This window comes from Rosa chinensis, chromosome 2 (assembly GCF_002994745.2).
Source record: "Rosa chinensis cultivar Old Blush chromosome 2, RchiOBHm-V2, whole genome shotgun sequence".
Lineage (NCBI taxonomy): Eukaryota > Viridiplantae > Streptophyta > Magnoliopsida > Rosales > Rosaceae > Rosa > Rosa chinensis.
Window position 1 is genome coordinate 55,800,029 of NC_037089.1, and position 25,945 is coordinate 55,825,973.

Consider the following 25,945-nt stretch of genomic DNA (forward strand, 5'->3'; position numbering starts at 1 on the left):
CGCCGGGGAAGAGAGATGACAATCACTCGCGGGGATCATTTACCGATCTGACTCCGATCCAAGGCCCACTGCCACAACTCAGCCCCGACGTCGATCCAACTCAGCCCCTTACACAACCACGCCCCGACGCCGGTCTCACACTCTGGTAAGTGCCCAGAGAAATAATTTTTTTTTTTGTATACTTTGAGCTCCGATGGGGAAGGAAAAAAAAAAAGAGAAAAAAAGAGAACGTGTACAATTGAACATATAAATTGATCAATTGTGTATGTAGTGTATTCATTTTGGTTTTGGGAGTTTATACAATTCACTTTAGGGCAATAATATGATTATTGGAGGGTAATAATATGAGTATTAGGGGGCAATAATATGCATATAAATTGATCAATTGTGCTTGTAGTGTATTCATTTTGGTTTTGGGAGTTTATACAATTCACTGGACGGCAATAATATGAATTTGGGAGGCAATAATATGAGTATTGGGAGGCAATAATATGATTACTGGGGGGCAATAATATGGTTACTAGGTATTAATATATTTAGACGCCGGAATCCGGTCACCAGTCCGGTAGCCGGATTCCTGATTCCGGTCATCGATTGCCTGATTCTGGTGACCGATCGCAGGAGACCGCAGTTGGCCATTGGTCACCGGAGCACAGCAAGGTGGAGGATGACTTCTCTCTCTAAGTTAGAAAGAAGGAGAGGGCAAAAAAGTCTCAAAAATAAATAAAAAGAATGAAAAAATAATTAATTGGGTATTAGGGAAATAATCCCTTAGAGTGTTTTGGGTAAATGGGGTTAAAAAACAGTTGGTGGAGCAAGTGGGCAATTTTTAAGCTGAAATTGGGTAAATGATCATTTCCCCATAAATATTTGGTGTCTCAAGCATTTTCCATATATTTATAGTGTAGTAAAAGAAAAGGAAAAAAATAGCTAGATGACGTTAGCATAACTAGCCATTGCTGACGTCATCTGGCCATTTATAGCCATGAGATTATGAGATGCCATTAATATGGACCATTGATTTCATACTTTGTACACTCACACATGCACATGCATGCAAAATTTATCACATGAAGTGGACCTCCCCACTTTCTGATCAATTTTTTTTTAAGACCTATAGGGCTAAATGAAGGGATATATTTAGCCCTTAATCTTGCACTTTAGCCCTCCAAAATGGTCCTTTAACCCTTAATTATTTGGGTTGGACATGAATTTGGTCCAGTTTTAACCTTTCGTCCTTTTAACCCTTTGAATTGGAGAAGGCCTTATACTCTTTGTTACTTGTTCTGTTCAAACAAGGTTCTTGATGTGGTCCCCTTAACTCCTAGACCTTAAAAAAGTCGGTCATAATTTCACAAGAAGCGGTTTGTTTTGGACTGACAATGGCAGGGCGGTTTTCTCAGCATCCTCATGTGGATAGGACAATGAGGAAGCTCTCAAATGGGCAGCTATGCAGAGAGGTCCTACCTTCATTCATTTGAAAAAAGGGTTGCTCACTACCACTCTAAGGCCATGCCAATGAAGTCGATGTGCATCACCTTGGGCTGCAAGAAAAGAAAGACTTGATATTGAGAGGCTAGTGGGAGTTACTGAGGAGGATCATGAGAAATTTTTGTTGAGGCTTAAGAACCGAATTAATAGGTAATGTACAGTTCTGAGTTTAGATTTTGTTGAATTTTCTTTGTTGTTGACTATAATGTGTAGGTGATTTCGTTTTTCTTAACTGGCATGTGTATCTCATAATTGAAATCAATCTCCCTACAATTGAAGTTAGGTTCAAGCACCAGTCTCCTTAATGCGGAGCTCTACTTTTGGTCTTCAATTATTGTGTTAATGTAGTGGAGCTACTAATAAACTACCACATTTCAAGTTTTGGCATTTTCAGTTTTTGTGTTAATGTAGTGAATTCCTCTTAATCTAATCGGAATTGACATTTTCTCTCTACCTCGTCAATTTTGACAACGAAAAATGCACTCAAGGTCCCAAATTCAAGTGCAACAATATATATCTATCGAAAATATTTCAAGTAAATATGGAATTATGAGACAAATGAGATCAAGTCGGTGAAGTCACATTTCCTATTATATATTAAAGAGAAATGGGACTTCAGTGGCAACCCAAAAGGCAGAGCAAAACCATCTTAATCTCCACAAAGCTTTCAGTGGGGAAACTGGTCGATCTAGGAAACCATTAGACCCTTTAAAAATTGCTTCTTACTTTATTTTGTTCTTGTTGTGTACAATTCATTCAGCCGGAATTCCCGTCGAAATTGAATTTATATGTAGTTCATGCTCATCAACTACGATAGCGTTTGATTCTAATTTGCTCTTTGTATTCTAAGTCCTAGTTTGGGTTAGGGTTAGGGATTTGTTTCTTGGGTTTTGGTATGCACATGGTTGTGTCATTATTCTACTTAACTGTGTGATAGGTTGATTAGGGGTGACTCAGCATGGGAGAGAAGGTCGAAAACTATTTTTAGTACTTGAAATTTAAGGAATATATTAACCGGGTAAATCCTATCAAGCTCAATGAGGAAAAGAAATCTCCTAAGTTGGAACTAGTGGCAGATTTTCAGAAGGAGAAACTCCTCCATGGAATGTGTGTTTTTTTTTTGGAAAGATTCAAATAAATTGTACATGGTTGGGGGAGAAATGACTCGAAAGAGTGAAAGAGCCAGATACTATTGGTGGGAAGAAGTTCTTAATTCTGACAATGAACTTGAGCCCTCTAGTGCCCTCAATTGTGATGTTTTTGTGTTGGATTCTTCCAACAGAAAAATCTCTGCTGCTCTTGGTTTTCCAAAACCAAAAGAACCAAAGATCAATGGCAAAGCTTTGGCCACCATCAGATGACAAGGTATACATAATGAGTTTTCTGCCATATTACTTTCAAGGTATGCTTCCATCTCTGGCCATTGAGTGCTATGATTCTGCAAAACAGTCATGGAAGGAGTTGTCTGGGCCGCTTGGTTACTATTGTACGTATTCTACTACTACTTATATATGGGTTTCATGTAAGTTGAAATTGAACAATTACAAGCTTATATTTAGCACAACAATTACTGTTACCAATAGAGCAAGTAATTAGAGATATTAAGTAATTCATATTCCCTGTTAAATATATTTATTATAGGAATCAAATGAATATATTGGGAAACTTAAATAGCTTGAATCAGGCACTAAGATGTCGAAATACATATATCATAGTGATTACAGACATTATTGTTATTACAATTATCCTTTATGGGAGGGCATTGTATTAGGATATTTTCACTATAAATACTAGGTCCCTGTACTCTCTTTGATACCAGCTAATCCAGTTCTTGCCCCATAGATAAACAGCACACAAAGAGAAGTACATAAGATCTGTATTTGAGATGGCTTCATCAGTTCCAGCATGTATTCATCTTGTTCCAAGAATCAACATATTTGTTTCTCTATAATTATGCATGCATCTGTGTATGTGAGTGCAATATATGTGTTTGTGTCCTATATGCAATTGGATTAATGTTCCAAGGCAACCCTGTACTCGTCCATTTGAACGTACACAACCACCAGCCTGATGACAACTACATTTGAAAAGGATAGAGCAAACCACAAAGTTTTAAGCAGATACATACAGAAATACTAAATAAAAGGTTACAAATGAAATACATTAGCAAGATATATTCTCTGTACTTGAGAAATATCACACCATATGGTTAACGCTAAGGGATCCTATTACTGAGTATACTTGACAGTAAATAGTAGCCAATCCTCCAATATCATTGCATAACTCCTAAAGCATTACAAAAGGTATAGAACTTAAGAGACGCAAAGAGAGATAATGAAATGTCAACTCCTCAAGTTATAAAGTACAAATAAGTCGATCTTCATGACATACTAAACAACCATATTCATATATAATGATGCATCTCTGAAAAAATAGGACCAAAAGAATCAAGACTTATTCCTAGCATGTAAACCAACATACCTTTCTAGATGAAGAGAAAAAGCTTGTTGTGAACTTCTTTGGCTCTCGAATTCATTCATTAGTCAAACAAAGATAATCAAATAGATTTTCAATCACCAAGGAAACTATATGAACACTACTATGCATTGGCAGACTTAAAGCTCTATGGCAGCCCTCCAAATAGTACTTAATATTAGCAGCAATGATAGTCTGCTAGGTGCCAAGTGCTAAGAAAGTTTAGTGGGTCCAAAAGAAACAATACCAAAAGACCTAGAATAATTTAGAGACCTCCAAAAATTCAGTGCCCAAATTAATTAGATACAATCTAAGACAAAACAATCACACCAATCATCCATCTGAATAATGCAAACCAAGTGTGTGTGTGTGTGTAATTGATACCGCCAGAACAACAAAGACCCAAAGAAAAGGAAACATCATGAAATACCCATTCGAAAACTGAGAAACATAATGCAGCACCCCAAAACTTAAGATTGAAAACAGAGAATCATTTTGGCTGAAAATTTGTAGAAATGATCAACTCATAGGGACCTAAAAACTCAACGGTCGAGATGTCGATATGTACGTAATAGAAAAGTATGTCTAATAAACGATCTCTTAAAATGGCCAAAAGAAGGGATTCCTCACTAGAAGGGTCCAGTGTATATATAAGATCTTCCACTAAGGAATCCATATTTTGACCATTTTAATGGATTCTTTGTGAGATATAAGTCACAAATTGAGATTCTCACATATGCAAAAATGTTTTGGCTTCACTCGACCCTTCATTATCTTCATATTTATGAAGGTGACTTCTTTTTTTATTTTCACATGTTAGAAACTTGTACCTAAAAGTCTCATCCGGCAAGAAAGTTCAAGTTGCCACGTAAATATTAAGTGGCAACCCGTTTAGGTCGTCGCCTAATTTGTCTTTTGCAAAGAAGCTAAAATTGTCACATAAATATTAACCGACAACTCATAAAAGTCGTCGCATATTCAGTTTTCAGCGCGGAAGTTTCAGTTGTTACATAAACATTAAGCGATAACCTATAGAAGTTTTCGCCTAATTGGTTTGTTGCGAGAAAATTATAATTGTCCCATAAAGATTAACCAACAACTCATAAAAGTCATCGCCTATTCAGTTTTCAGCGCGGAAGTTTCAGTTGTCACATAAATATTAACCGACAACTCATAAAAGTCGTCGCCTATTCAGTTTTCAGCGCGGAAGTTTTAGTTGTCACATAAACATTAAGCGATAACCTATAGAAGTTGTCACCTAATTGGTCTGTTGCGAGAAAATTATAATTGTCCCATAAAGATTAACCAACAATTTACAAAAGTCGTCGCCTAATTGGTCATCGGCGAGGATGTTTTAGTTCTCACATAAACATTAAGTGACAACCCGCAAAAGTTATCGTTAAATTGGTCTTTTGCGAAGAAATTTAGGTTGTTACATAAACATTAACCAACAACTCACAAGAGTTGTCGCTAAATTAATCTTTAGCAATGAAAACCTAATTGTCACATAAACATCAAGTGACAATCCGCAGAAGTCATTACCTACTTAATTTTTTGCGAGAAAGTTAAAGTTATCACACAAACATTAACCAACAATTGATAGAAGTCATCGCCTAATTGGTCTTTTGCGAGAAAATTAAAGTTGTCACATAAACATTAATTGACAACTAGTAAAATTAGACACCTAATTAGTTTTAAGTGAGAAAATTAAAGTTGTCACATAAACATTAATTGACAACTAGTAAAATTCGACACCTAATTAGTTTTAAGTGAGAAAATTCAAATTGTCACATTAAAATTAAGCAACAACCCGTTAAAGTTATCGCTAAATTGATTTTCAGCGAGGAAGTTAAGGTTGTCACATAAACATTAATCGACAATTCACAGAAGTGGTCACTAAATCAGTCTTCAGTGACAAAAATCTAGTTGTCACATAAACATTAAGCAACAATCCACATAAGTCGTCACCCAATTAATCTTTTGTCAGGAAGCTAAAGTTGTCACTTGAATATTAACCGACAATTGGTAGAAATTGTCACCTAATTGACATTTTTCAAGGAATTAGGTGTCACATAATGTCATATGGGTGACAACTGTCAATGTCCCGCAAATACCTACCTCATGCGACAAACTGGTTGTCACCGATAAGATTATGTGAGACAACTAAAATTTCCTCGTATTTGTCAAGTTTTTGTGAGAAATTTTGGTTTGTCACAATGAAATTTCTCGCTTTTGCTATTTTCTCTTGTAATGATAGTTTCTACTGTTACAACGTCAATCAATCAATCCCCACCTGAATGAGAATTCATAGAAGAAGCAAAATGGAAATTTAATCGGCAAGCCTTATAAGAATTGGAAGAGGAAGAGGAAATGGAAAATAACAAGATTGAGGGCTACTCACTGCCTGTGATACCGGCTTGGCTCTATCATTCTATATGCTTTGCAAAAGCATAAAAAGGGGGACTAGCCATTGGCTATACTGCTAAAGGCTTAGTGGGTTACTTCTTTGCGCCTAATGACAATCTACTGTATACAAGAGTAACTTAACCAGTTGAACAGAAGCTCTAAGCTTCTCTTCCCCGATAAGTATTTCTTTGGTGGGTTTTAAGCTTTCCTCCCCTAACTGCTTTATTTATCCCTGTTTTTGGTCATCTAATTTCAATGAGGCTTATATTGTGAGCAGATATAAGGCATGCACAGTCGACTGCTTTTGTTAATGTTGGGTTTTAAGCTCCTTTTGGTTTTAGTTTGGTCATCCAGTTCTACCGAGTCGTATATATGTGGGCTCATGTAAGACTTGCATGATCGACTACTTTTGTTAATGTGCTTCTCTTGGTTTCGATCATTCAGTTCTACTGAGGCGCATATTGTGGGTTGATATATGTTGTCTATGAATATAACTACATTTTTCCATTCTCCGCCGATGATTGATTGACATGAATGAGAAACAGATTGTACAAGACTCATGGTACTAGTCTTGTCTTATTAGGCATAGACTTGTGGAATGCATGCCAAGTCTTTATTTGAATATTCATTCATGCGCTTGTCCAAAACTTTGATATGTATAATACTCTTAAATACAAACCATGTTCTTAATCATACCATTTCTTTTCTCATTCTTTTAACCTCCAAAATTAGAGCAATTTTTTTTTGCTTCTATATATGACACTTGTTTAGAATAAGCTCTATTTGATGAGCAAAGAATTCGACATGGCCTCACTTGCAAGAATCTTTTCACTTGTTACCAACAATCTTATTGATGTCATCTTGTAGATGCAATTTTTATATTTTAAGTCTATCCTTGACAAGAACCTCATAAGCATTCGTGTAAAATTCAAAAATTAAAAATATGATAATTTGCATAGCTTGTTGTTAAAAAGTAATATTTCCATGCACAATCTTAAAATGGTTGTGAAGTTCCTCAAGCCCTTCAATCAAATCATATGGATGAGTAACGATGTATACTCTTTGGTTTGGTCTCATTCTCTAGTCTTCACTTGTTGACTCTCTACTTAGTTTGTTGTAGTTGGACTTTGGAGTTTTATGGATAGTGTTTGCATCAAACATTACACTCAGGCTATTTATTCAGCTGTATTCATATGCCTAAGTGCCTTGTTTATAGGCCCAAGTTCATTTTCCTTTATTAATTCATGTTGAACAATGATCTTATTATTTACATATAACTCTTGTTATTTTTCTACAATCCTCACCATAACTAGATCTAGATCATCCGTTTCTTTCAATAACCATATATGTTAAGTTTCACGCAACTTTTAGTAAAAAAATAAAGTGGATTAGAAAAAAAAAAATATATATATATATATATATATATATATATATGATAGCTTAGAGAAACTGAAAAAGGTGATTACAAATGAAAATATTTCAGAAAAACAATAAAAGATAATGTAGAAAATACGAAATACAAATCATTTCATAGTCACAGCTATCAAGAGCCAATATCATCCCACAAAATCCAATACTTTATGTTGTTGGCTTAATCAATTTAAAGTTAAGCTTAAAGTGCAATTTCTTGATATATATTACGATACCATCTCTAATCTTGATGCATACTCCGATTCATAAGTAGTGTAGCTCCATCTTTGCATCTATTCGTTTCTATCTCCAACCTATAAACATGGATATTTCATTAACGCCATCTGGAAACACTACTAATATTTAGATAATACCAAATATTGAGATAAACTATACAATAAGTTTCGAAATAACATACATGTGTTTTCATTTAGGGTGCAACATAAACAAAATTGCTAAACCTTACCTCTTTGCAATGCATACAAGGACCACACATTCAAACAAATAAAATTATCAAATAATAAGCACATAAATTCTGGTCACACACAATAAAAATCATTACAAAAGTCCTGATAACCCTTTGTCGGAGATTTTTTATCAACCTAGAATGCCAAAAGAGTACATAGTTAGCAACTTAACACCATAAATAGAATATGCAATGGTTGATAAATGATAACATATTTAATTTACTCATATGTCTAATACTATCTCTATAAAAGTTAGAAATCCTAATGTTCGAGTAGAATATTTTGTTATACCTTCATTTTTACGTACTCCGTAGGTACACTTGCTTGTAATAAAGGTTTCTCCCACTTACCATATTTATCCGTTTCAATATTATCAATATTCTTCTCTATACTTTGGATTCTCCTACTCACGTAATTCGATGAATTGATTATGTAGAACAGTATATCACATTTTTGATCCACATCCATTTTTACCGAATGATAATGGTAAAATTGAAATTACTCTATGCAATAAGATAAAAAAATTAAAAACTAACCAAATAAAAATAATAAAAAATAAATAATTTACCAAGATTGTTAGATATTTACCAACTACATCTCTTTTCGAGCTTTACATAATAAAACAATTTTCATTAGCATTAAGATGACTTTGGGAGAACATTTCATAACAACTCATGATCGTTCTTCTTGTAATAATCCAGTTACATGTCATCAAACCACAAACTAAACACGTTTCCAAGCATTATCATATATGGTTGTCTATGTGTATTGTTTTCCACAATAAACATACTCTCGGAATTAATATTTGATGCACAATTCTAGAATAGTTGTGAAATTCTTCAACCCCTTCAATCATATCATTGCATCATGTAAAATATTAGTATAAAACACAGTCACATGTGAGATAAGAAAAAAAAATTTATTAAGTTTAAATACTCATCCAATAACAACATTGAAGTATTATATTGTTTTTAGCTGGGTGTTCATCCAATTTTTCAAAGTGGTAGAGAAATTCTCCTATGCAACATAAAAATTGCCTTATGTTCAACAATACCATAGGATTTAAGTATCATTTCACTTGTGGTTTGTAATACAAATTATATACTTATTCAATACCATATGACGTTTGTTCTTAAATATTTTTTTATTTTGGCAAAAATTCTTCAAGTTATTATATTTCATATGTATTTTTGAATTTCATCAAGGGATTACCGTATTGCCATGTTGATCTACTTCAATACTATCAATGGTGTCCTCTATATATACTTCGGATTCTTTTACTTGCATAATTCGATAAATTGATTGTGTAGAGCAGTATACTACATCATCAAGGCAACAATCGAACCAGAGTGTCATAAACAAAGGTCATGCCTTGTTTAGCTCCTCATCCACTTCCACATAACTAATGATTCAATTTTGAGAGTTAGCATCATTATCCTTGAACACAACATCACCTTTCAGTAATGATCTATCAATACTTAAGTTAGTAATAATTTATTGAAAAATAAATGAATTTTATTAACACCATGTGACATACTTTAGTTTTTTTATCATTGGCGTGCTTAACAGCAGCCCAGCTAATATTCACAAAGCCTTGCACAAGTGTGAAAAAGTGCTTGAACGTTTGCTGTTTCAAATGAATGAAGCCGTAAGGAGCACCGTTCATCTCCATTGGAAATTCCTGGATGGAGCCTATAGAATAAGAAATGCTCTTTGTATTTATAGAAAAACAGGTGAGTAACTATGCTAGCTAGCTTAAGCATTTACAAATGACAAAATAATACTGAGGAGTTACTTCAAACAGTTTATTGTTAAGTCAATGAAGTGTAACAGCTCCCCTATGAGATTCTGTGGCAAATAAGCTCTCAGAATGTCAAAGATGTTCTGTTATTGATCATTTTGAGCTCTTGTTACCTCATCAAAGTGAGCAAATTTAACAGAATTGCCAACAATGTATATGTGGTTAGGGTCCATACTGTGAGAGGTTGAGGAATTGAAAAGCAAATCATCAGCTCCATAGATCAAACTCATGAATTATAATAATAATAATTGTTAGGTAATCAGAAACAAAACAACATTGCATTAATAAGTAAGAAACATGCAACTAACAGAAACATGATAAGAAGAGTAGCTTTTCGAAGTGTTAATTTATCATTAATTGCTGTTGTAATCATATTTAAGTTGTTTTGAAACCAAGTGGCCCATGTGCAATTGAAGGATTCTGTAACTAAGGCGAATATTAGTGGTGATGCTGATCCTTGGACCGGTGAGTACTGTATTAAGTTTAAAGTACTCACTCAATAACAACATTGTAGTTTTCCATTGTTTTTGGGCAGATGTTGATCCAACTTTTCAAAGTGGCAAAGAAGTTCTCTCATACAACAGGGAAAAAAAAAATTCTTCTTATATTCAACAATAGCATATGATTTAAGTATCATTTCACACATGGTTTGCAATGCAAACTTATAGAATTTTTCTTCGCAAGTCATCATCAAGGACGTTTGTTCTTAAATCTTTGGCTATTTGATTGATATGATTTTTGTAGGCAATACCTTTTGGCACGCTCAATAAGACCATAAATATTTTTGTGCGTTTTTCATAAGATACAACTCAATCAACTACAAATAAATTTTTATGAACCGAATTCAAACGACTCAATCATCCACCAATATGACTATAATTTGCAAAATTATTGTTCCGAGCATATAAAGATTGTAATTATCCTAAGCTTTTAACCTCGATGAGGGAATCCTTGGCATCCAATTTTTATACCTAGCTATAATAATTGGATTATAATGATGGTGTAGAGCTTTGATAAAAATATTGTGTGCCAAATCAAGTACTTGAATTTTTGTTGTTTCAAACGAGTGAAATCTTAAAGAGCACCGTTCATCTGCACTGAAAATTCCTGGATGGAAGCTATAAAATAGAAATTGCTCTATGCACTCATACAAAAACAAGTAAATAAACATGTTAGCTTAAACATTTACAAATAACAAAAGAATACGGAGAAATTTCAAACAAGTTACCTTGAACAGCTTGTTGTTAAGCCTATAAAGTGTAATATCTTCTCTCTTAGGTGATGAGGCAAGTATTTCTAAGAAGGTCAAAAACGCTCTACTGGAAATCATTTTGAGTTCTTGACACCTCATCAAATTGAGCAAATTTGTTGGAATTTCCAACAATGTATATGTGGTCGGTATCTATATTGTGAGTGGTTGAGGAATAGAAAGACATATTGTCGACCATAGGGATTATTTTCATAAGAATTCGCATTCTTTGCTAGATTTGATAAAAATAGCGTGTACTAGATCAAGTACTCCAGGTGGGTCAACTCTACAATGCCTGCCGCCTCCGGAAATATCATAGTGCTCGCTGCTGCCGCCGATGCCTCCGAGAAAATCACATCAACTCCGTCGGCCCCTACTTGTGGTAGCTCGGCGGCAGTGCCTGGCCCTGCCCGTCACAAGACCCCACCCAAGCCAAGTTGTTTCACAAGGCGTATTTCGGTGGTGGCCTTTGTGGTGTTCATACTACTCTGTTGATACATTGTCGTCATTGTTGGTGTGAGATTTCTTGATGACTCCCACCTGGAGAACCTCCAGAACCCAGAGAACCTAGTGGACCTAGAGGACACGCATAACCGGGAGGAGATTTTAACAAGCTTGGAGAAGTGGGAACTCAAATTTTGAGTGAATGCAGGAATTCATATCGGATTTCAAGGAACAGAGGTGTAGTGGTATTCAGGCATATTGTCCACACAATTTATCCAATTGGATATGTGATTTTCATTGCCATGTTAACCATGCATTTGGTATGGCCTTTGGTGGCCTTTTTCAAGCATTTCCGCACATGGTCACCAAATCTCGAAGAAATAGATTCTATGTTGCAAGCATTGGGTGAATTGTAGTTTAAGTGTTAGCACTATTAAGGAGGCTTTTGTGCTTTTGTGAATTTCTTTTGAAGTTTGGTGATTTTCCTTTGAAGTTTGTGTTTGTAGAAGAGGAAATGTGATGACCTGGATTTTCATTATGTAATTTTGATAATTAATAATGGACCAGTTGTACGAATAATTGTTATAGTGCTTTATTCGTAGGTTTTATGTGGAGTGGAATGATTTTCGTACGTATAAATAATTGAATTTCACAGTTTAGGGGGTCGTGTGAAGTTTGACTTTTTATATGTTGGGATTCTCGGAAAATTTCCTTCACGAAAGTTGTAGAGCGCGTCGATACGAGTTCGTGGACATGCGGAACGCGTAAATCGGAGTTCGTATGAGGAAGTTATGGCTATGGGAAGAAGTTTCCATTTTGGTATTTATAGGAAAAATCAGAAAAAAATATTCATTTCTTCATTTCCATTTCCGGAAACCATAATACCCTCTCTCTCTTCTCTCTCGTCCGCTCCCTCAGTATCGAAGTTTTCCGCCTGACCCGACCCGAACCCGGCCGATCCGACCCGACTTTTCCGGCCGACTGCGGCGGTCTCCGGCCGTGAAACTTGGCCAGACAGGATCGCCTCCGCCGTCTGGTCGTCTCTCTGGTGCTCTCTATCGACGATTCTTCTCCACGGCGGCGCTGCAAGGTGGTGCAGCCTTGTGTTTTCGGACCCAGCCGGAAAACACAACTCCGGCGACCTCGTGGCTTCAGGCTTCTTGGGTTGAGTTCAGAACAAGCTCCCTGGTCGATCCTTGGTGTTTGTTTCGACCGGTTTACGTGAAAATTCGATCAACACCGATTGGATTACTATTCACAGCTTGTGAGGTAGTTTTCGATCCCTTAAGCTTGTTTTCTGACTTCGATCCAGTTATGAAAGTTCACAAGCATGCTTAGATGAAGCTTTTTGATGTTGGGAGTTTTGTGAGATTTTGAGTTTTGGCCGGCGGCGGTGCACCACCGTCTGTGGTGGCGTTCCGGCGGCGTTCCGGCCACTTAAGGAACTGTTTTTGGTATTATATATGTTCTACTCGTCGATACGAGCGTTTCGATATATAATATGCAAATTTTGGAGTTCGAATGGATTTGTTATGATTTTTGCCGTTTCATATCGGTGAATTTATTCGATCCGTGAAGATATGAGCGTCCAATCGACTTGTGGTTTGGTCACATCGATCGTGGACGTATTCCGAAGACTTTGGGAGGTCTCGGATGTGGTTTTGCCTCGATTGGCACCACTTTGGGGTTTTTAGTTCAAAAACAGGGGTTTCGAACTTAAAACAAATATGAATCATTACTAAGTTGGAACCATATGTGATTAGGTACTTGACGAAGTATTCAGACGAGTGGTTGGTGATAGTTTTGGTTCGGTTCTGTATTGAAGACGCAGCAGGAGTTCAAGGTGAGTAAATCTCACAAGGACCTTTATGAACAGAAGTACCATTATTGTTTTGGCGTTAATCATTTAACTGCAAACTATAGTTGGTATTAGTAGGCATTCCTGAGCGAATGACTACATATATATATTTAGATGAAATATATATATCCTTGTGAATGATTGTGATGAATAATAATATGCATGATGGTGTTCATATTATTGTTAAATGCGACTTTTCAGGAAACGATATTATAGAAAAGATGTTTCTATTGTTTGAAAAGTATTGAGCATTGATGTTACATTTTGAGTTAAGCGTGACTCATTTTAGATGTATTGGTCTTTGTACCAAGGGTCACAGATGGTGAGCAAGGATTAGGAAAGCCGAAGCTAGGTGCTTGTAACGTTTTTAGGTCAGATGCGACTTACTTAACGTTGACCTTAAGACCAGATAGGGTCTAAGAAGATCTTACGTCACAGATGGTGATAGATCACAGATAGTAACAGGTTGCAGATGGTAACCTTGATGTTTGACTTCATGACTAGACGGAGTCTGAAGATCATGAGTCACAGATGGTGACAGATGGTGATCAATGGTTGAGCTGAGACCAGATGGGGTCTAATGATTATAGGTCACAGATGGTGACAGGTTGCAGATGGCGACCTTGATGTTGATTTCCTGACTAGACGGAGTCTGAAATCATATGTCTCAGATGGTGACAGATCACAGATGGTGATCAAGGCAGGAAATAGGTAATCACGTTCTGGTTAGGACGAGTGATTACAATTTCAATAGGGTTCTAGTTTATCTGCCATGATAGCTTATGGGAGTAACAGTCGAGGTTGCTTGAGACTCATAGGTTCGCGGCTTAAAGGAGAGTTCAGATGGCATTCTTCTTTAATTGTCTAGATGAGACTTGAATTGCTACTTGATGGTTAAGTTAGCAAATAAAGCAGGGTCATAGTGGTGACTCATGTTGTCCTTTCTATGGAAAGGATATGAAACGTTAGAAGGATTCATGGCTGCATGTTTCCTTAAGTAGATTGATGTGAGTTGTTGATTGATGTTCATGAGTTACTCATACGAGCTTGAAGAAGCTTACCGGGTTTGTTGTTTGGCAACCCCGGTGCACCATTGTAAATGGTGTAGGGGCTAATCCTGCAGGTCAGGAAAATCGTGGCTGAAGCTGAAGGAGCTTGTTGGCAACAGAACGGGTAGGAAGCAATTTTTGTTGGCTTTGCCAATATATGACTTCCGCTATGCAGTAAGCTCTGAGGAGCATTTACGTTTTATTGTGATGACAATTAAATTCGTAAATTTGTATAATATATAACTCTGTGGAGCGAGTGTATGTTATCTTGGATGATTCAGTGTATCAGTAAGTACTTGTTTTAAGGGAAAGATGTTCCAGGTATTTGTATTGATGACTGAATATTCACGCATGTATAATTATGGGATTATATATATCGATTTTTATTGTTGTAAAAATCAGGGGCGTGACAGGAAAAGTGTTAGCACCATTAAGCAGGCTTTTGTGAATTTCCTTTAAAGTTTGAGTTTGTAGTAGAGGAAAATGGTAAAGCACCATTAAGCAGCGTTTCAAATTACGAAGAGTTGGTCGTCAAAAAAAGAAAGAAAGAGTAGAGCCTTAAGAGCATCATTCATCTCCATTAGAAATTTCTAGATGGAGCCACAGTTTTGATCATATCTCACTAATAAGTTTTCCTCACAAAATACTTCATCAAAAGGTAGCTAGAGTTCATTCTAATCACATGAACAATCAAGAAAAAAGTACAATATTTGACTGACCGCATATGTTCGGCCACTCATTATTTCTAATCTTTTTTTTTTGCCGGACATTTCCAATCATAGCCTAACAAATTTCTCCTTTTTTATTCTTATTTTCCAACATCTAAAATCCTTTTATTCTTCCTCTGGCTCCATCCCCAACAACTGCTGCCTCCTACAAAATTATCTTCTTCTTTCCCCCTCCCTCCCTCCCTCCACCACCACCACTCCACCATGATTGTCTTTGATATAAATTGCTTCTTGTTCCAAAACCTCCGGATGCTTCAATTGGAATTGATGGCGATGAGGAAGAACTGAAGAAGTAGAGAAGATATTGTAATGACCTCCTTGGCTCATGACAGTTGTAACCGCTGATACATTGTTGGGGATGTGAGTTATTCTTCTGTCCGATTAGAGTTCGATAATATATTCCTAATTATGTAATCTTTTGATTATTAATGGATTTTTCTCTTCTTAAAGAAAAAAAGAAGGATAAATCCCTTATTTAGTCATACACGTAGCACGTGATATTTTTTGATTGAGGAGTGACAGAAAAAGAATGGAGGCCTAGGTTGGGTACCATTTCTGTTTTGGAAAAGCATATGTAAAACTTCAGTTTACATCAACCGGCCTCACTTCACAGAAAAGACATTAGAATTTTCTTTTGCTATACTTAATTTCCCAAATTTCAACATCACTTCCTCTGACATACTCTTTCAAATATTGCGGAATCTCTGTAATGTCTATGCATTTGCCCACAAAGCAAGGCATTGGACCACATTTCAGGCCTTCACAATCTGCACTATCCATTAAAAACACAAATTATGCACTGAAATAATAACGAACTTATGTGATGAGCATTCTTCATGCAAGAGTATGCTTACCCCCTCCCGACTGCAAATAACTGCGGAAATGTAAATAACCATTTGCAACAACATCAAGATCATGAAGACTAAAGTTGTAGCGTTTTTCCAAAGCTAAGAATAAGACCTGAGGACAAAAATGAGTTATTAAACTTGCGAGAGATTAATAACAAGATAGAATGTAGTTAAGCTCTCTTGAGGTATCCATTTTTTATATTTAAAATTTACTTTTGGTATTATCAGAGGCAAAAGGACAAATTCTCAAACTCACCTTTTCGGAACCGAGAGACATTAGTCTCTCTAAAGTGCTGAAAAATGCATCTGTCAAGTCATCACTGTAGATTACATCTGCAGCTACAAGCAAAGAAGCTTCATGGGCTATTTCAATTTCTGAAAAGGTCCAAGAATACCTGACAACATCAAAATTCATATTTATGTAATCAAGGAGATTATGTTAGGAAATATGTTAATTGTAAAGAACTGGAGAATCATAAACAATTGAAGTAATTATCACCTTTTAGTTTTACCCAAGGAGGATTCTTCTATGGTTAATCTTGGGGGCCAGGGATTCATCCAATCAAGTTCACGTACATAGACTGTAGTTCCAGGACTGATGAGTTCAGGATTAAGCTCAACATTTTTAGCACAGTTGTCAAGAATCTCATTCCCTTGGTCTGATACAGAGGGAATCCTTATGTAATCAGCAATCTGAATTGGATACCTAATCTAACTATTCATGGAACTTGCTGACGCACTCTTGCAATGTGAAACCATTAATATTGAATTCATAACTTATAAATATCCAGTTATAACTTATAACCATTGTACCTGTTATAAACACTGTTTTAGCAACACGTGCTAGTAGTATACCCACCAACCCTGGTAAAGAGAATGTATTGTCACAAAAAAAATGTCGATACAATTTTGAATGACTGTACTTTGCAGTATTGACTCCACAAAAATAAGGTATGTTATGAAACACGCATCTTTAGGAATAGAGCATTTTCCAACCCTAAATATGGTTCTTGAAAAGGGCACTTACTTTCCTCATATGTCTACAAACATTTGAATTTGATCCACAATTGAAAATTTGTATGGCTCATGTTAGTACTCTAACATTAGATTTGGTACAGACAATCTCTATATATCTAGGAATAATAATAGAATGAGCACTAATGGAATATTGATTAACCCACTGATTTAACTATAGTGTACAGTCAATGCCAGACCACATGTAATCAAATCAGTTCAGTTTGTTCTTCAGAGAGATACACCATTCTTATATTAAATGAGGACAGCAAATATTGATCAATGTACCTGTACCAGCACCAAGTTCTAGTGATACAACTCCATCAAGCTCGGATGATGTAAACATCTTATGCAATAAAAAATCAGATAAGACAAGTTCTGCTCTCCACACCTGAGGTGGAAAACGAGTATGAATCCTTAAATAAACTACAACTGAAAAGGTGAAACCAATTACAACAACAAGAACCAGTGTTACCTGCAAACCAACACTTGGTAGTGTTGATGTGATACTATGCTGGATGGTCACGCTATAGCTTTGATTAGATAATTCTGCACAATCTCGTGGAAAAAAATTGTCAAAACAAAAGGAACAGCACTGGAATAACCTAAATTATTATTATTATTTTTTTTTTTATAAAAAAAAAAAGGGTCTTATGCTGGTTTTGGTTAGGGCTAAAATACAGAATAAAAAATAAATAAAAAAAAGAGAAGAAGACAACTAGGGAGAAAGCTAGTGATAGTCAAGGAGAACTGTGAATATAAGTAATGGGAAGGCACTAAATGATATTTTAGAAAACACAGATGTAGGAAGCCAATCTGAGACCAAGTATACTCCAACCTCTAGTCATAATTATGGAAATGCTGAGTTTGTTAACAATGAGGTCTTATCAATTATGATTAAGGTTGGACTTGAGCTTCAAGTAAAAGGCTTCCACAAACTTGAGAATGGAGTCAAAATTGAAGCACCAACTGCCAGCAGATAGGTATCTCAGAGAAAGAAAGAAAAAAAAAAAAAAAAAACCAGACTAGACTAGCCTAGTAACCAACTTGATTCTGCCTAGAATAACTTTGAGAAGGAGATGGGCATTAAGAATCGTACTACAACATAATCAAATCATTACCTTATGCTGCTGAACTTCTAAGCATAATCCTAGTCCTCAAGTGAGACCTTTTTAGACTTGGAGCTGTATGGCATAAAGACTTCATTAATATTTTTAGACTAGCAGGAGTACTTGGAAGGTTATGCATTATCTAAATCCCATGGCTTTAATCAAGCTATTGACTCAAAAAATAATAGCTCTGAAACAGCATGAATGGAATTGATTTTTGGTCAACTTGAGCAGAAGAAAGAGTAAGTTCCTTGCCTGACCTGTAGGAACTTAGAAGGCCACTCTCAGGAAGGATCCTAACCCTTTTCTCCCTCAACGGGAAATGAGCCTAACAAGGAATTTAATTAAGTTTTGGATCAGGAATCTATCTCGGCATCAAGAGTCTACATTGAAATGGTTACAAGAGGGAGAAGGAATATAATATGTTAATCTTACACAAGTTATTACAAGGAGAAGAGACTGAATAGATGGGCTGAAAATCATCATGAGTAAGGATATTGTTGAAATTGAAAACCTAGCTACAAAAGTGGCAGCTGTTTGGAAGACCTAATGATAGATGTGAAGAACAGTTAATCTAATATTGGCGCACTCAATGCCCAAGGCGTTGATGGGTACCTAGTTTGTTTTAATCAAATTCAGTGGTCAAGATGCGCTCAGTATAACTCTAATTTGGTGGTGGATATTTCTCATATTCACAGTATTCCATATGGTTTACACTAGACCCTGACTGCATTTGAGAGCTCCCAATCGATGGTCCAATTCAGACCCACAAGCTTGTGTTTCCCACTGTATACATTGTCTCACAGAGTATAGTAGCTAGGCTCAGGAAGTTACTACGTGGCATATTAAGTCCTAACCAGGTTAAGTCTCTGCCTGGTATTCATATTACAGCTAACATTCTTGCTGCTCCGAAGCTGATGTGTTAATTCACATCTCAAAATGTAAGCAAGACTATATAGTGAGGAAGATTGATCTTTCCAAAGCTTATGACAGATGGAACAGGGATTATATTGAAAGAGTTCTTTAAGAGATTGGCCTCCCAAACAAGTTGGTCATCATAAACTGTCAATCAGAAATTGACTGATGCTTTTAAGCCTGCAAAAGGTATAAGGGTTGGAGATCCCCTGTCTTAATATCTCTCTGTGTTATAACTTGAGAAGTTAACTCATAATACTTTTGATGCAGCAAAAACAGAAATTTCTTATGAATTTTTTTATAAGATCACAGTTCGATAAAAGGACAATCAAAGTAGGACAGGATGTCGACTGATGTTGCAAAGCTAGTTCTAGACTAAATCTAAAAAAGTAAAAATAGCATCAAACAAACAGCAATAGAACTCAAAATAGCTACACCACAGCAGAATTCCAATTTTAAAGAATAGCATGGTATGAACTATGTATGAATTCTGAGAATAAATTATGACCATAGAGCTGCCCAAAAACAAACTCTTTTCTAAAAAACCTCCAGCTCCTCCCCCTTCAAATTTTCCCAGCACCAATCCCTTTTATCCTCTCCAAAGACATCTATCTTTCACTAAGGCAACACAATCAACTGGATTGTCTTCACTCATATTAGACTCCCTCAAAGGCCTTTTCCATACAGTTAATGCAACTGGACAATCTAAAGCAAATGGTTTTCAATTTCAGAACTATGTTTACACATTATAACCAATTAGGGGAAAGACAAAAAACAGGTGTTTTTCTGTCACCCATGTCACAACTCACAACTGTTGACCTTTCAACGAGCAATTAACCAAACCACCCTCCTTAGGAAAAACTTTAGTTTAAACATTACTGAAGAGAAACTGAAATATTGGAATGGAAGAGTTGTACAAAATTGCTGCTCAAATGAACCAAGCCTTCTTGCAAAAATAGCTATAGACTCCACCAAAAGGATAAGGGCTTTGGGCATAATAGAAAGAAAATAATATGAAAGATGAGTTTACATTCAGCAATAATTTTAGGCTTAAATCTGACTATTCAAACACTTGGAGGGGTGTGATGCGTGTGGGTAATTTATGCTGGAGTTTCTTCTGGATTCAATACCCCTCCTAAATTGATGGATTTTTCTGTGGTTAACATATAAGGGAGGATTTATCACTAATGAACAATGACTCAAGAAAGGGAAGATCTCTCACTAATGGACAATGACTCAAGAGGCACCTTACCTTGAAATAATATTGCAATCTTTTCTCTTGGTCTTTGGAAAACAGCCTATTATGTGAGATTGTGAAAGAGATAGAGGGATTTGGCAACTAGTTAGTTAGGCATACTCATAATTGGGAATGTAAATCTTAGCTCATTGCTAATCTCCATACTACCTTATAAGTGGACAACTACCATGAATAGGATGGGGGATGAAGGGGATTATAGAATGCAAAGGAGTATGAATTGGAGGTTTTCTGCAAGTTTGGATAAGTTTTGTAAGGTCTTGGATGCAGAAATTCAGCACCTCCACTTTGGCCATAAACTTACATTGACAAAGGTATTAGTAATGTATTACAAATTGAGCTGTTGTAAATAAAAACAGATAATGCCTTGGCTGTAACTTGTAAGCCTCATCATAATTGAGAATGTTGATAGCTGCCGTCCCTTAGCTATACTCGTCGGCAATTGCAGAACTCTAAAGTCAAATGGAGGTTCGTGAACCAAGACATAGACATATTAGCTAGTTGGGGTCACAGCCTCTATCTGAATTAGCTAGTTTCTCATGGACACTTATCTTTGTTTGGTTTCTTAATCCCATCTCCCATATACAAGTCTTCAAGATCAAAAACATAAGCACACGCAATACAACATTACAAAAGTAATAACACTAACAGAATGAATACGTATGAAGGACAACTTACTGGTTTTTCGTCTAGGAAGAATGAGATCGCCATCCTCGTCAAAACTTATGTTTTGCTGTGTGGAAATGGAAGTAGTTGCTTCTTCAACTTGGGAAACGTCATTGGAGCTTCTGGGCTCAATCAATCCTATTCATAAGTGATGGTGTTAGAGGCTTAAAGCTTGCATGTTTCAATGAACACAAAACACAGAGAGCAAAGGTTAGAGAGATTACGTACCAGGTCCAGGTTGTGGGATGGAGAAGGTGAAGTAGGAAATATGAGGGCCAGAGAAACCAGGTGGGCACCCCAAGTGTACTTCACTCATCACCTTCTCCACCTCTGATTGCCCCCTTGTCTCCACTGACTCTTCTTCCATTGCATTCCAGTGTTGTTCTGTGTTCCTCGGACTCTCAGAAGCTTGGTATGTATTGTATTTTGTACTATCCAAAACGGTGCGTTTTTTGTGACACAGTCTTTTCTTCTTCTTTTGTATGAATTTTTTTTTTTTTTTTTAATTCAGAGTTTCAGACTACTAGATATTAGCAAAGGTTAACTCCATGGTAATGAACTAAAAAACCAAGTATATTAAATGAATGTGACATGTATGTATATCTAATTTGTTCAAATCATGAACTTTGAGGATGTATACAATCAAATGTGATGAGTAAGCTAATGAAGGACTAGAAGTCCCTATGGTAGATATGATATGATAATGGACATACACCTAGTAAATTTTTACAAGACACTTCTAATGTCAGCCTTCTTCTATGTTCCTTTCAAGAGCTGCAATTCAAGCTATCAATCCATCATGTTCCTCTAAGAGCTGCAATTCGGGCTGCCAATTCATCATACTCCGGTAGGTTCGGGTGCACATGGGCATCTGGCTGTAAGGAATTGCCTCGAGCATGCCTTTTTGTTGGCTCAGGTGAAGTTGATTGCTCTGGTGGTGGCAGAGATGCTGCTCTTTCAGACCTGCTGCTTCTGTGCCTTGTGGATTCATTAGTATTTTCATCTGACTGGTTGTAGCAAGGTTTTAGATTTCCCTTCATCTTGCTTGCGTCATAGGGTGACTGTTTATGACTGTAATGCATCAAAAGCCCATCCATTACCCTCTCTTCTTCATCCCTCGGATCACTTCCATGATTGTCACCACCTGCTGGTGGTTTCGAGGTTCTCCTAACTGACCTTCGTTCAGCATGACCATTCACCTTCCTGGGTTCCTCAAAGACACTTTCTTTTTTCTGAGGCTTTGGTTTGTAGTAAGGGGGTGCAGTGAACTTATAGGAAGAGGGCACCTTGTTTTCTGCTTCATCCTCGGATCTACTTCCTACTGAACTTGAAGCAGTCATTCGGTCATCATGGGACATATCTGTTGCTTCATCATCACTTCCTACTGATGCAGTATCATCAGTTACATAGCTCCGTTTGTCTCCATCACCCTTATTTTTTCTCTTCGGAAGAGCGTTATCCTTCTTCTGTGATCTGTACATATCATCATCACTGTCACACGGAGACCCATACGTAGGCTGCCCCTGCACAAATGTCATACATATTTCAGAACATGGATTTTGCAGGATACTAGGAAAATGTTGGCATCTAAGCACATTTGCAGGTTCAAAAGATCATTCTTTCGATCTTTTCATGAAGGTGAAATCTATACTGATGCTTACCTTGTTTGTTGGAGGTGGAGTAAACAGCTTTTGTTCCAGAGCCTTGGAGTCCCACTCGATTGAGTATTCTCTCGCTATGTCATGCATTAATTGTACCTTCATCTCCTTTGTAGGGGCCTTTGACTTGAATTTATCCGCAAACTAAGCATAAACAACTAATTGGATCAGACCAGAAACAAACCTATAGAGTAAGTATGACTTCAGAGAGCAAGTTATGACTTATTACCTCTTTATTTACAAAAGATTGTAGGGAATCTCCATACTTTCCAGTAAATATGTTTCTGAGGTCACGCAGTTCTGGCAAATCAGAAAATCTTGCTGCACCATATATCACAGATGCAACAGCTTCCTTGCATTCTTCAGGACATTCCCTATAAAACAAATAAGAGCAGGAGAGTTGAACAAACTGCATACATCAGTAGACATGTACGGTATTCATAGTCTACTACTTTACTCCACCAATAAAACGAAAAGCATTATCTTGGAAGCCATGCATACCTCTGATTTTGCATGAGAGAAAGATGATTCGCGATACAGTCAAGAAAGTTCTCAGTCAGTGCATAACAGGCAGACATATTTTGCTCAACCATAACTCCCTCAGCCTGTTGCACCAATTTATGAAAAGTTAAGAGCATAGAATAATGTAAAATGATTTGGAAGTTTTGTGAGGTTAATAAATCATAGCTCTTTTCATTTATTAAGAGTAATCATAGTATCATACTCATACATTGCAATCATCAGTAATCCATATATATATAACACTCAATAGGAAGGTGGAGAGGACAGCGACACTGCATCTTTGCCTTCATCTTTTGTTAGCTAAACCATATGCCTCGCATTGAACCCCAATGATTACAGTAATAGTAAAATCTGTTTCGATGCAGGACCATAGATCCAATCTAAGTGCTCCAGGTTATGTTCCATTTTTCCCATGTTTAACCTATTAATTGCTAGCATAACATGTTGAGCACTCATGGTTCTCCAATTGGAAGCAAAGTGAAAGAGTCAAAGTTGACCAAGGCCAATGCAAATAAAGCCTTGAAACAAAATGAAGATAAAGACAGGTACAAAAGACACCAAGGCACATAATGTCATTTATGTGCCAACACACAGACTCATGACCTGGCATCTCCATCTATATTATGTTTACCACTACAAGAAGTTGGAATCATCTACTGGTAAAGCAAAGCCTTTTTAATGAAACTCCAAATTGGATCACATGCCCCACACACATCTGGTTATCCAATTCATACAGAATGAATGACTCATGAGTAAACAGAGGGCATTCAATGCATGATCAACATCATGCAATCCATGGATAAAACATCTTTTTTCTCTAAATTCCATTTTTGTTGAAACGTGTGAGGCCATGGTGGCAACATAAAATGGGTCTCCAAAATGTACTGCATCATCAAACAAGTGCATATGTGGGCATGTTTGTGCAAGATATACATATGATGATTCTGAAAGGAAGCAACAATAACATGCCTATTTTTCTAGCCAAAAGGCAAGCAAACAGATAATCATCTAAAATCATAAGGCAGGGCACCAAGAAAGCCTATTTTTCTGGCAACAGTTGCATCAGAAGCCAAAAAAAAAAAGACTGTAAAAGCAAACCGTCCAATAAAGAAGACCATAAAAAGCAACGGAGAAACAAATACACCCCAAAAAGGATCATGAACAAAAGGCAACACATTCATTGGTGTTCAATAATCAAAATCCAATATAAAGATCAAAGCTTTTTTGGGCAAAAAAGCTAATGAACCATAAAACTTACCCTTCCATATGCATTAATATCAAGGCCATTCTTGAGAAGCTCGGCAACATCATTCTTCAAATACTTGAGCACAGAGTTCCTCTTCTTCTTAACCGCCTCAAGCCTCACCTTCATGCCCTTTAAATCAGATTTGCTGCATCAAAAAGACCCAAAATTAGAACCCAAAAACAAAACTTAAAAGAAACAGGAACCCAAATTCTGTGCAGAAAGTCATACAAAAACAAGACATGGGTTTGTGCCAAATTACCATTTAGTGACAAATTTAGGCCTCCCGAACCCAAACATCTTGACGTCTCTTAGAATTTGGGGAAACTCACAAAAGCTGGTGAATAAGGAAAGATGAAAAGTACTGGGGGAGGTTAAAAAAACACAAAGAACAGAGCTTGTTCAAGAAAATGGGTTTTCTAAGAATGCAGCTAGGTAAAAGAATGACTAAGATTTTGGGAAATCAGGAATCTGGGTCACGCCAAGAATCGGCATTCAAGAAAACCCAGAAACAAAGAAAGAAAGAAAGCAAATGGGTTTGTTTGGGAGGGAAAGCAAAAAAAAAAAAACGAAAATTGTGAAGCAAAAACCAGAGAAACAATGGTGGGGGGTTTAACGAAATGGAGGGCTCCCTAAATAGGCATAAGGGAGAAGAAGCAAAGCTCAATCACAAAGAAATGGAGCTGTTTTACAGAGAAGAAGAATCTATATATATATTGGCAGCTCTGTGAGCTTTTGCCACGTACGCCTCTCTCTTCCTCTCTCTTTTTGCTCTGTGCCTCCCTCCCGCTAAAAATAAATGCGAAAAGTGGCCACTTTTAGGGAAGAAATTACGTGATTTGCCTTGGGAAGGAAGGTGCAAAAGGGGAGGGTAGTTTGGGAAGAAGATTTTTGTGCTGAAACTGCGGACTTCTCGGTTAAGGTTCTCAAGGAGGCAGTCAGATCGAGGAGGAAGAAAGACAGAGACACAAACAAATTGTCAAGAAATTTAGGAGCTCGTTTCTGATTTTGTTTCAACTTTTTTTTTGATTTATTGGATCTTTCATTAATTTTCCTTTTCTATCTAATCTTTTTTAACTATGAGCCAAAGAAAACAACAATCAATCTTAAATGGCAAGTTATCAAAATAACTTGCCCATAATTTAAGAAATCGCAAGTACAATGCTAAAGTTTAGCTCGTTGATCAATGAGCAATTGTTTCTTAATCTATGAAAATCTTCTTTTCTTCCTTTTGCCGAAAAAATCCGAACCTTTTTTTTTCACATGGATATGTGCATGAAAGTGGGTCAAAGTGTAGAATTTTTGGAAATAATTTGGCAGCTCTTATTGTTTCAACT

General features: G+C 36.5%; 2 protein-coding genes across 3 annotated transcripts; both read right to left on the reverse strand.

The window, feature by feature from the left end:
* Nucleotides 1-15,247: 15,247 nt before the first annotated feature.
* Nucleotides 15,248-21,646, reverse strand: LOC112190674 (methyltransferase-like protein 22). 2 transcript variants are annotated; one of them, XM_024330146.2, is made up of 9 exons: nucleotides 21,414-21,644; nucleotides 21,198-21,323; nucleotides 17,716-17,789; nucleotides 17,529-17,631; nucleotides 17,040-17,090; nucleotides 16,726-16,885; nucleotides 16,483-16,621; nucleotides 16,233-16,338; nucleotides 15,250-16,145 (listed from the first exon to the last, which is right to left on the reverse strand). In XM_024330146.2, exons 1-9 carry the CDS (start codon nucleotides 21,550-21,552, stop codon nucleotides 16,000-16,002), a joined length of 1,044 nt encoding a protein of 347 aa, XP_024185914.1. In that variant the 5' UTR covers nucleotides 21,553-21,644; the 3' UTR covers nucleotides 15,250-15,999. The 2 variants fall into 2 exon arrangements, with proteins under 2 accessions (XP_024185915.1, XP_024185914.1); XM_024330147.2 differs by lacking the exon at nucleotides 17,040-17,090 and having other exon boundaries at nucleotides 15,248-16,145; nucleotides 21,414-21,646.
* A 122-nt stretch (nucleotides 21,647-21,768) lies between these two features.
* On the reverse strand, nucleotides 21,769-25,546 carry LOC112190673. The gene is made up of 6 exons (XM_024330144.2): nucleotides 24,871-25,546; nucleotides 24,624-24,756; nucleotides 23,345-23,448; nucleotides 23,073-23,217; nucleotides 22,847-22,987; nucleotides 21,769-22,708 (listed from the first exon to the last, which is right to left on the reverse strand). Exons 1-6 carry the CDS (start codon nucleotides 24,906-24,908, stop codon nucleotides 21,983-21,985), a joined length of 1,287 nt encoding a protein of 428 aa, XP_024185912.1. The 5' UTR covers nucleotides 24,909-25,546; the 3' UTR covers nucleotides 21,769-21,982.
* Between the last annotated feature and the right edge of the window lie 399 nt (nucleotides 25,547-25,945).

Bases quoted from the DNA above. Each gene is read 5' to 3' on its own strand.
- LOC112190674 (XM_024330146.2), bottom strand. From the start codon at position 21,552: ATGGAAGAAGAGTCAGTGGAGACAAGGGGGCAATCAGAGGTGGAGAAG. The intron at 16,622-16,725 runs GTGATAATTACT...TGATGTTGTCAG, and splicing joins TCCTTGGGTAAAACTAAAAG to GTATTCTTGGACCTTTTCAG. The intron at 16,146-16,232 runs GTAAGCATACTC...TGGATAGTGCAG, and splicing joins TTATTTGCAGTCGGGAGGGG to ATTGTGAAGGCCTGAAATGT.
- LOC112190673 (XM_024330144.2), bottom strand. From the start codon at position 24,908: ATGTTTGGGTTCGGGAGGCCTAAATTTGTCACTAAATG. The intron at 23,449-24,623 runs GTAAGTTTTATG...TTGGTGCAACAG, and splicing joins ATATTAATGCATATGGAAGG to GCTGAGGGAGTTATGGTTGA. The intron at 23,218-23,344 runs GTATGCATGGCT...TTTGTTTTATAG, and splicing joins TCTCTCATGCAAAATCAGAG to GGAATGTCCTGAAGAATGCA.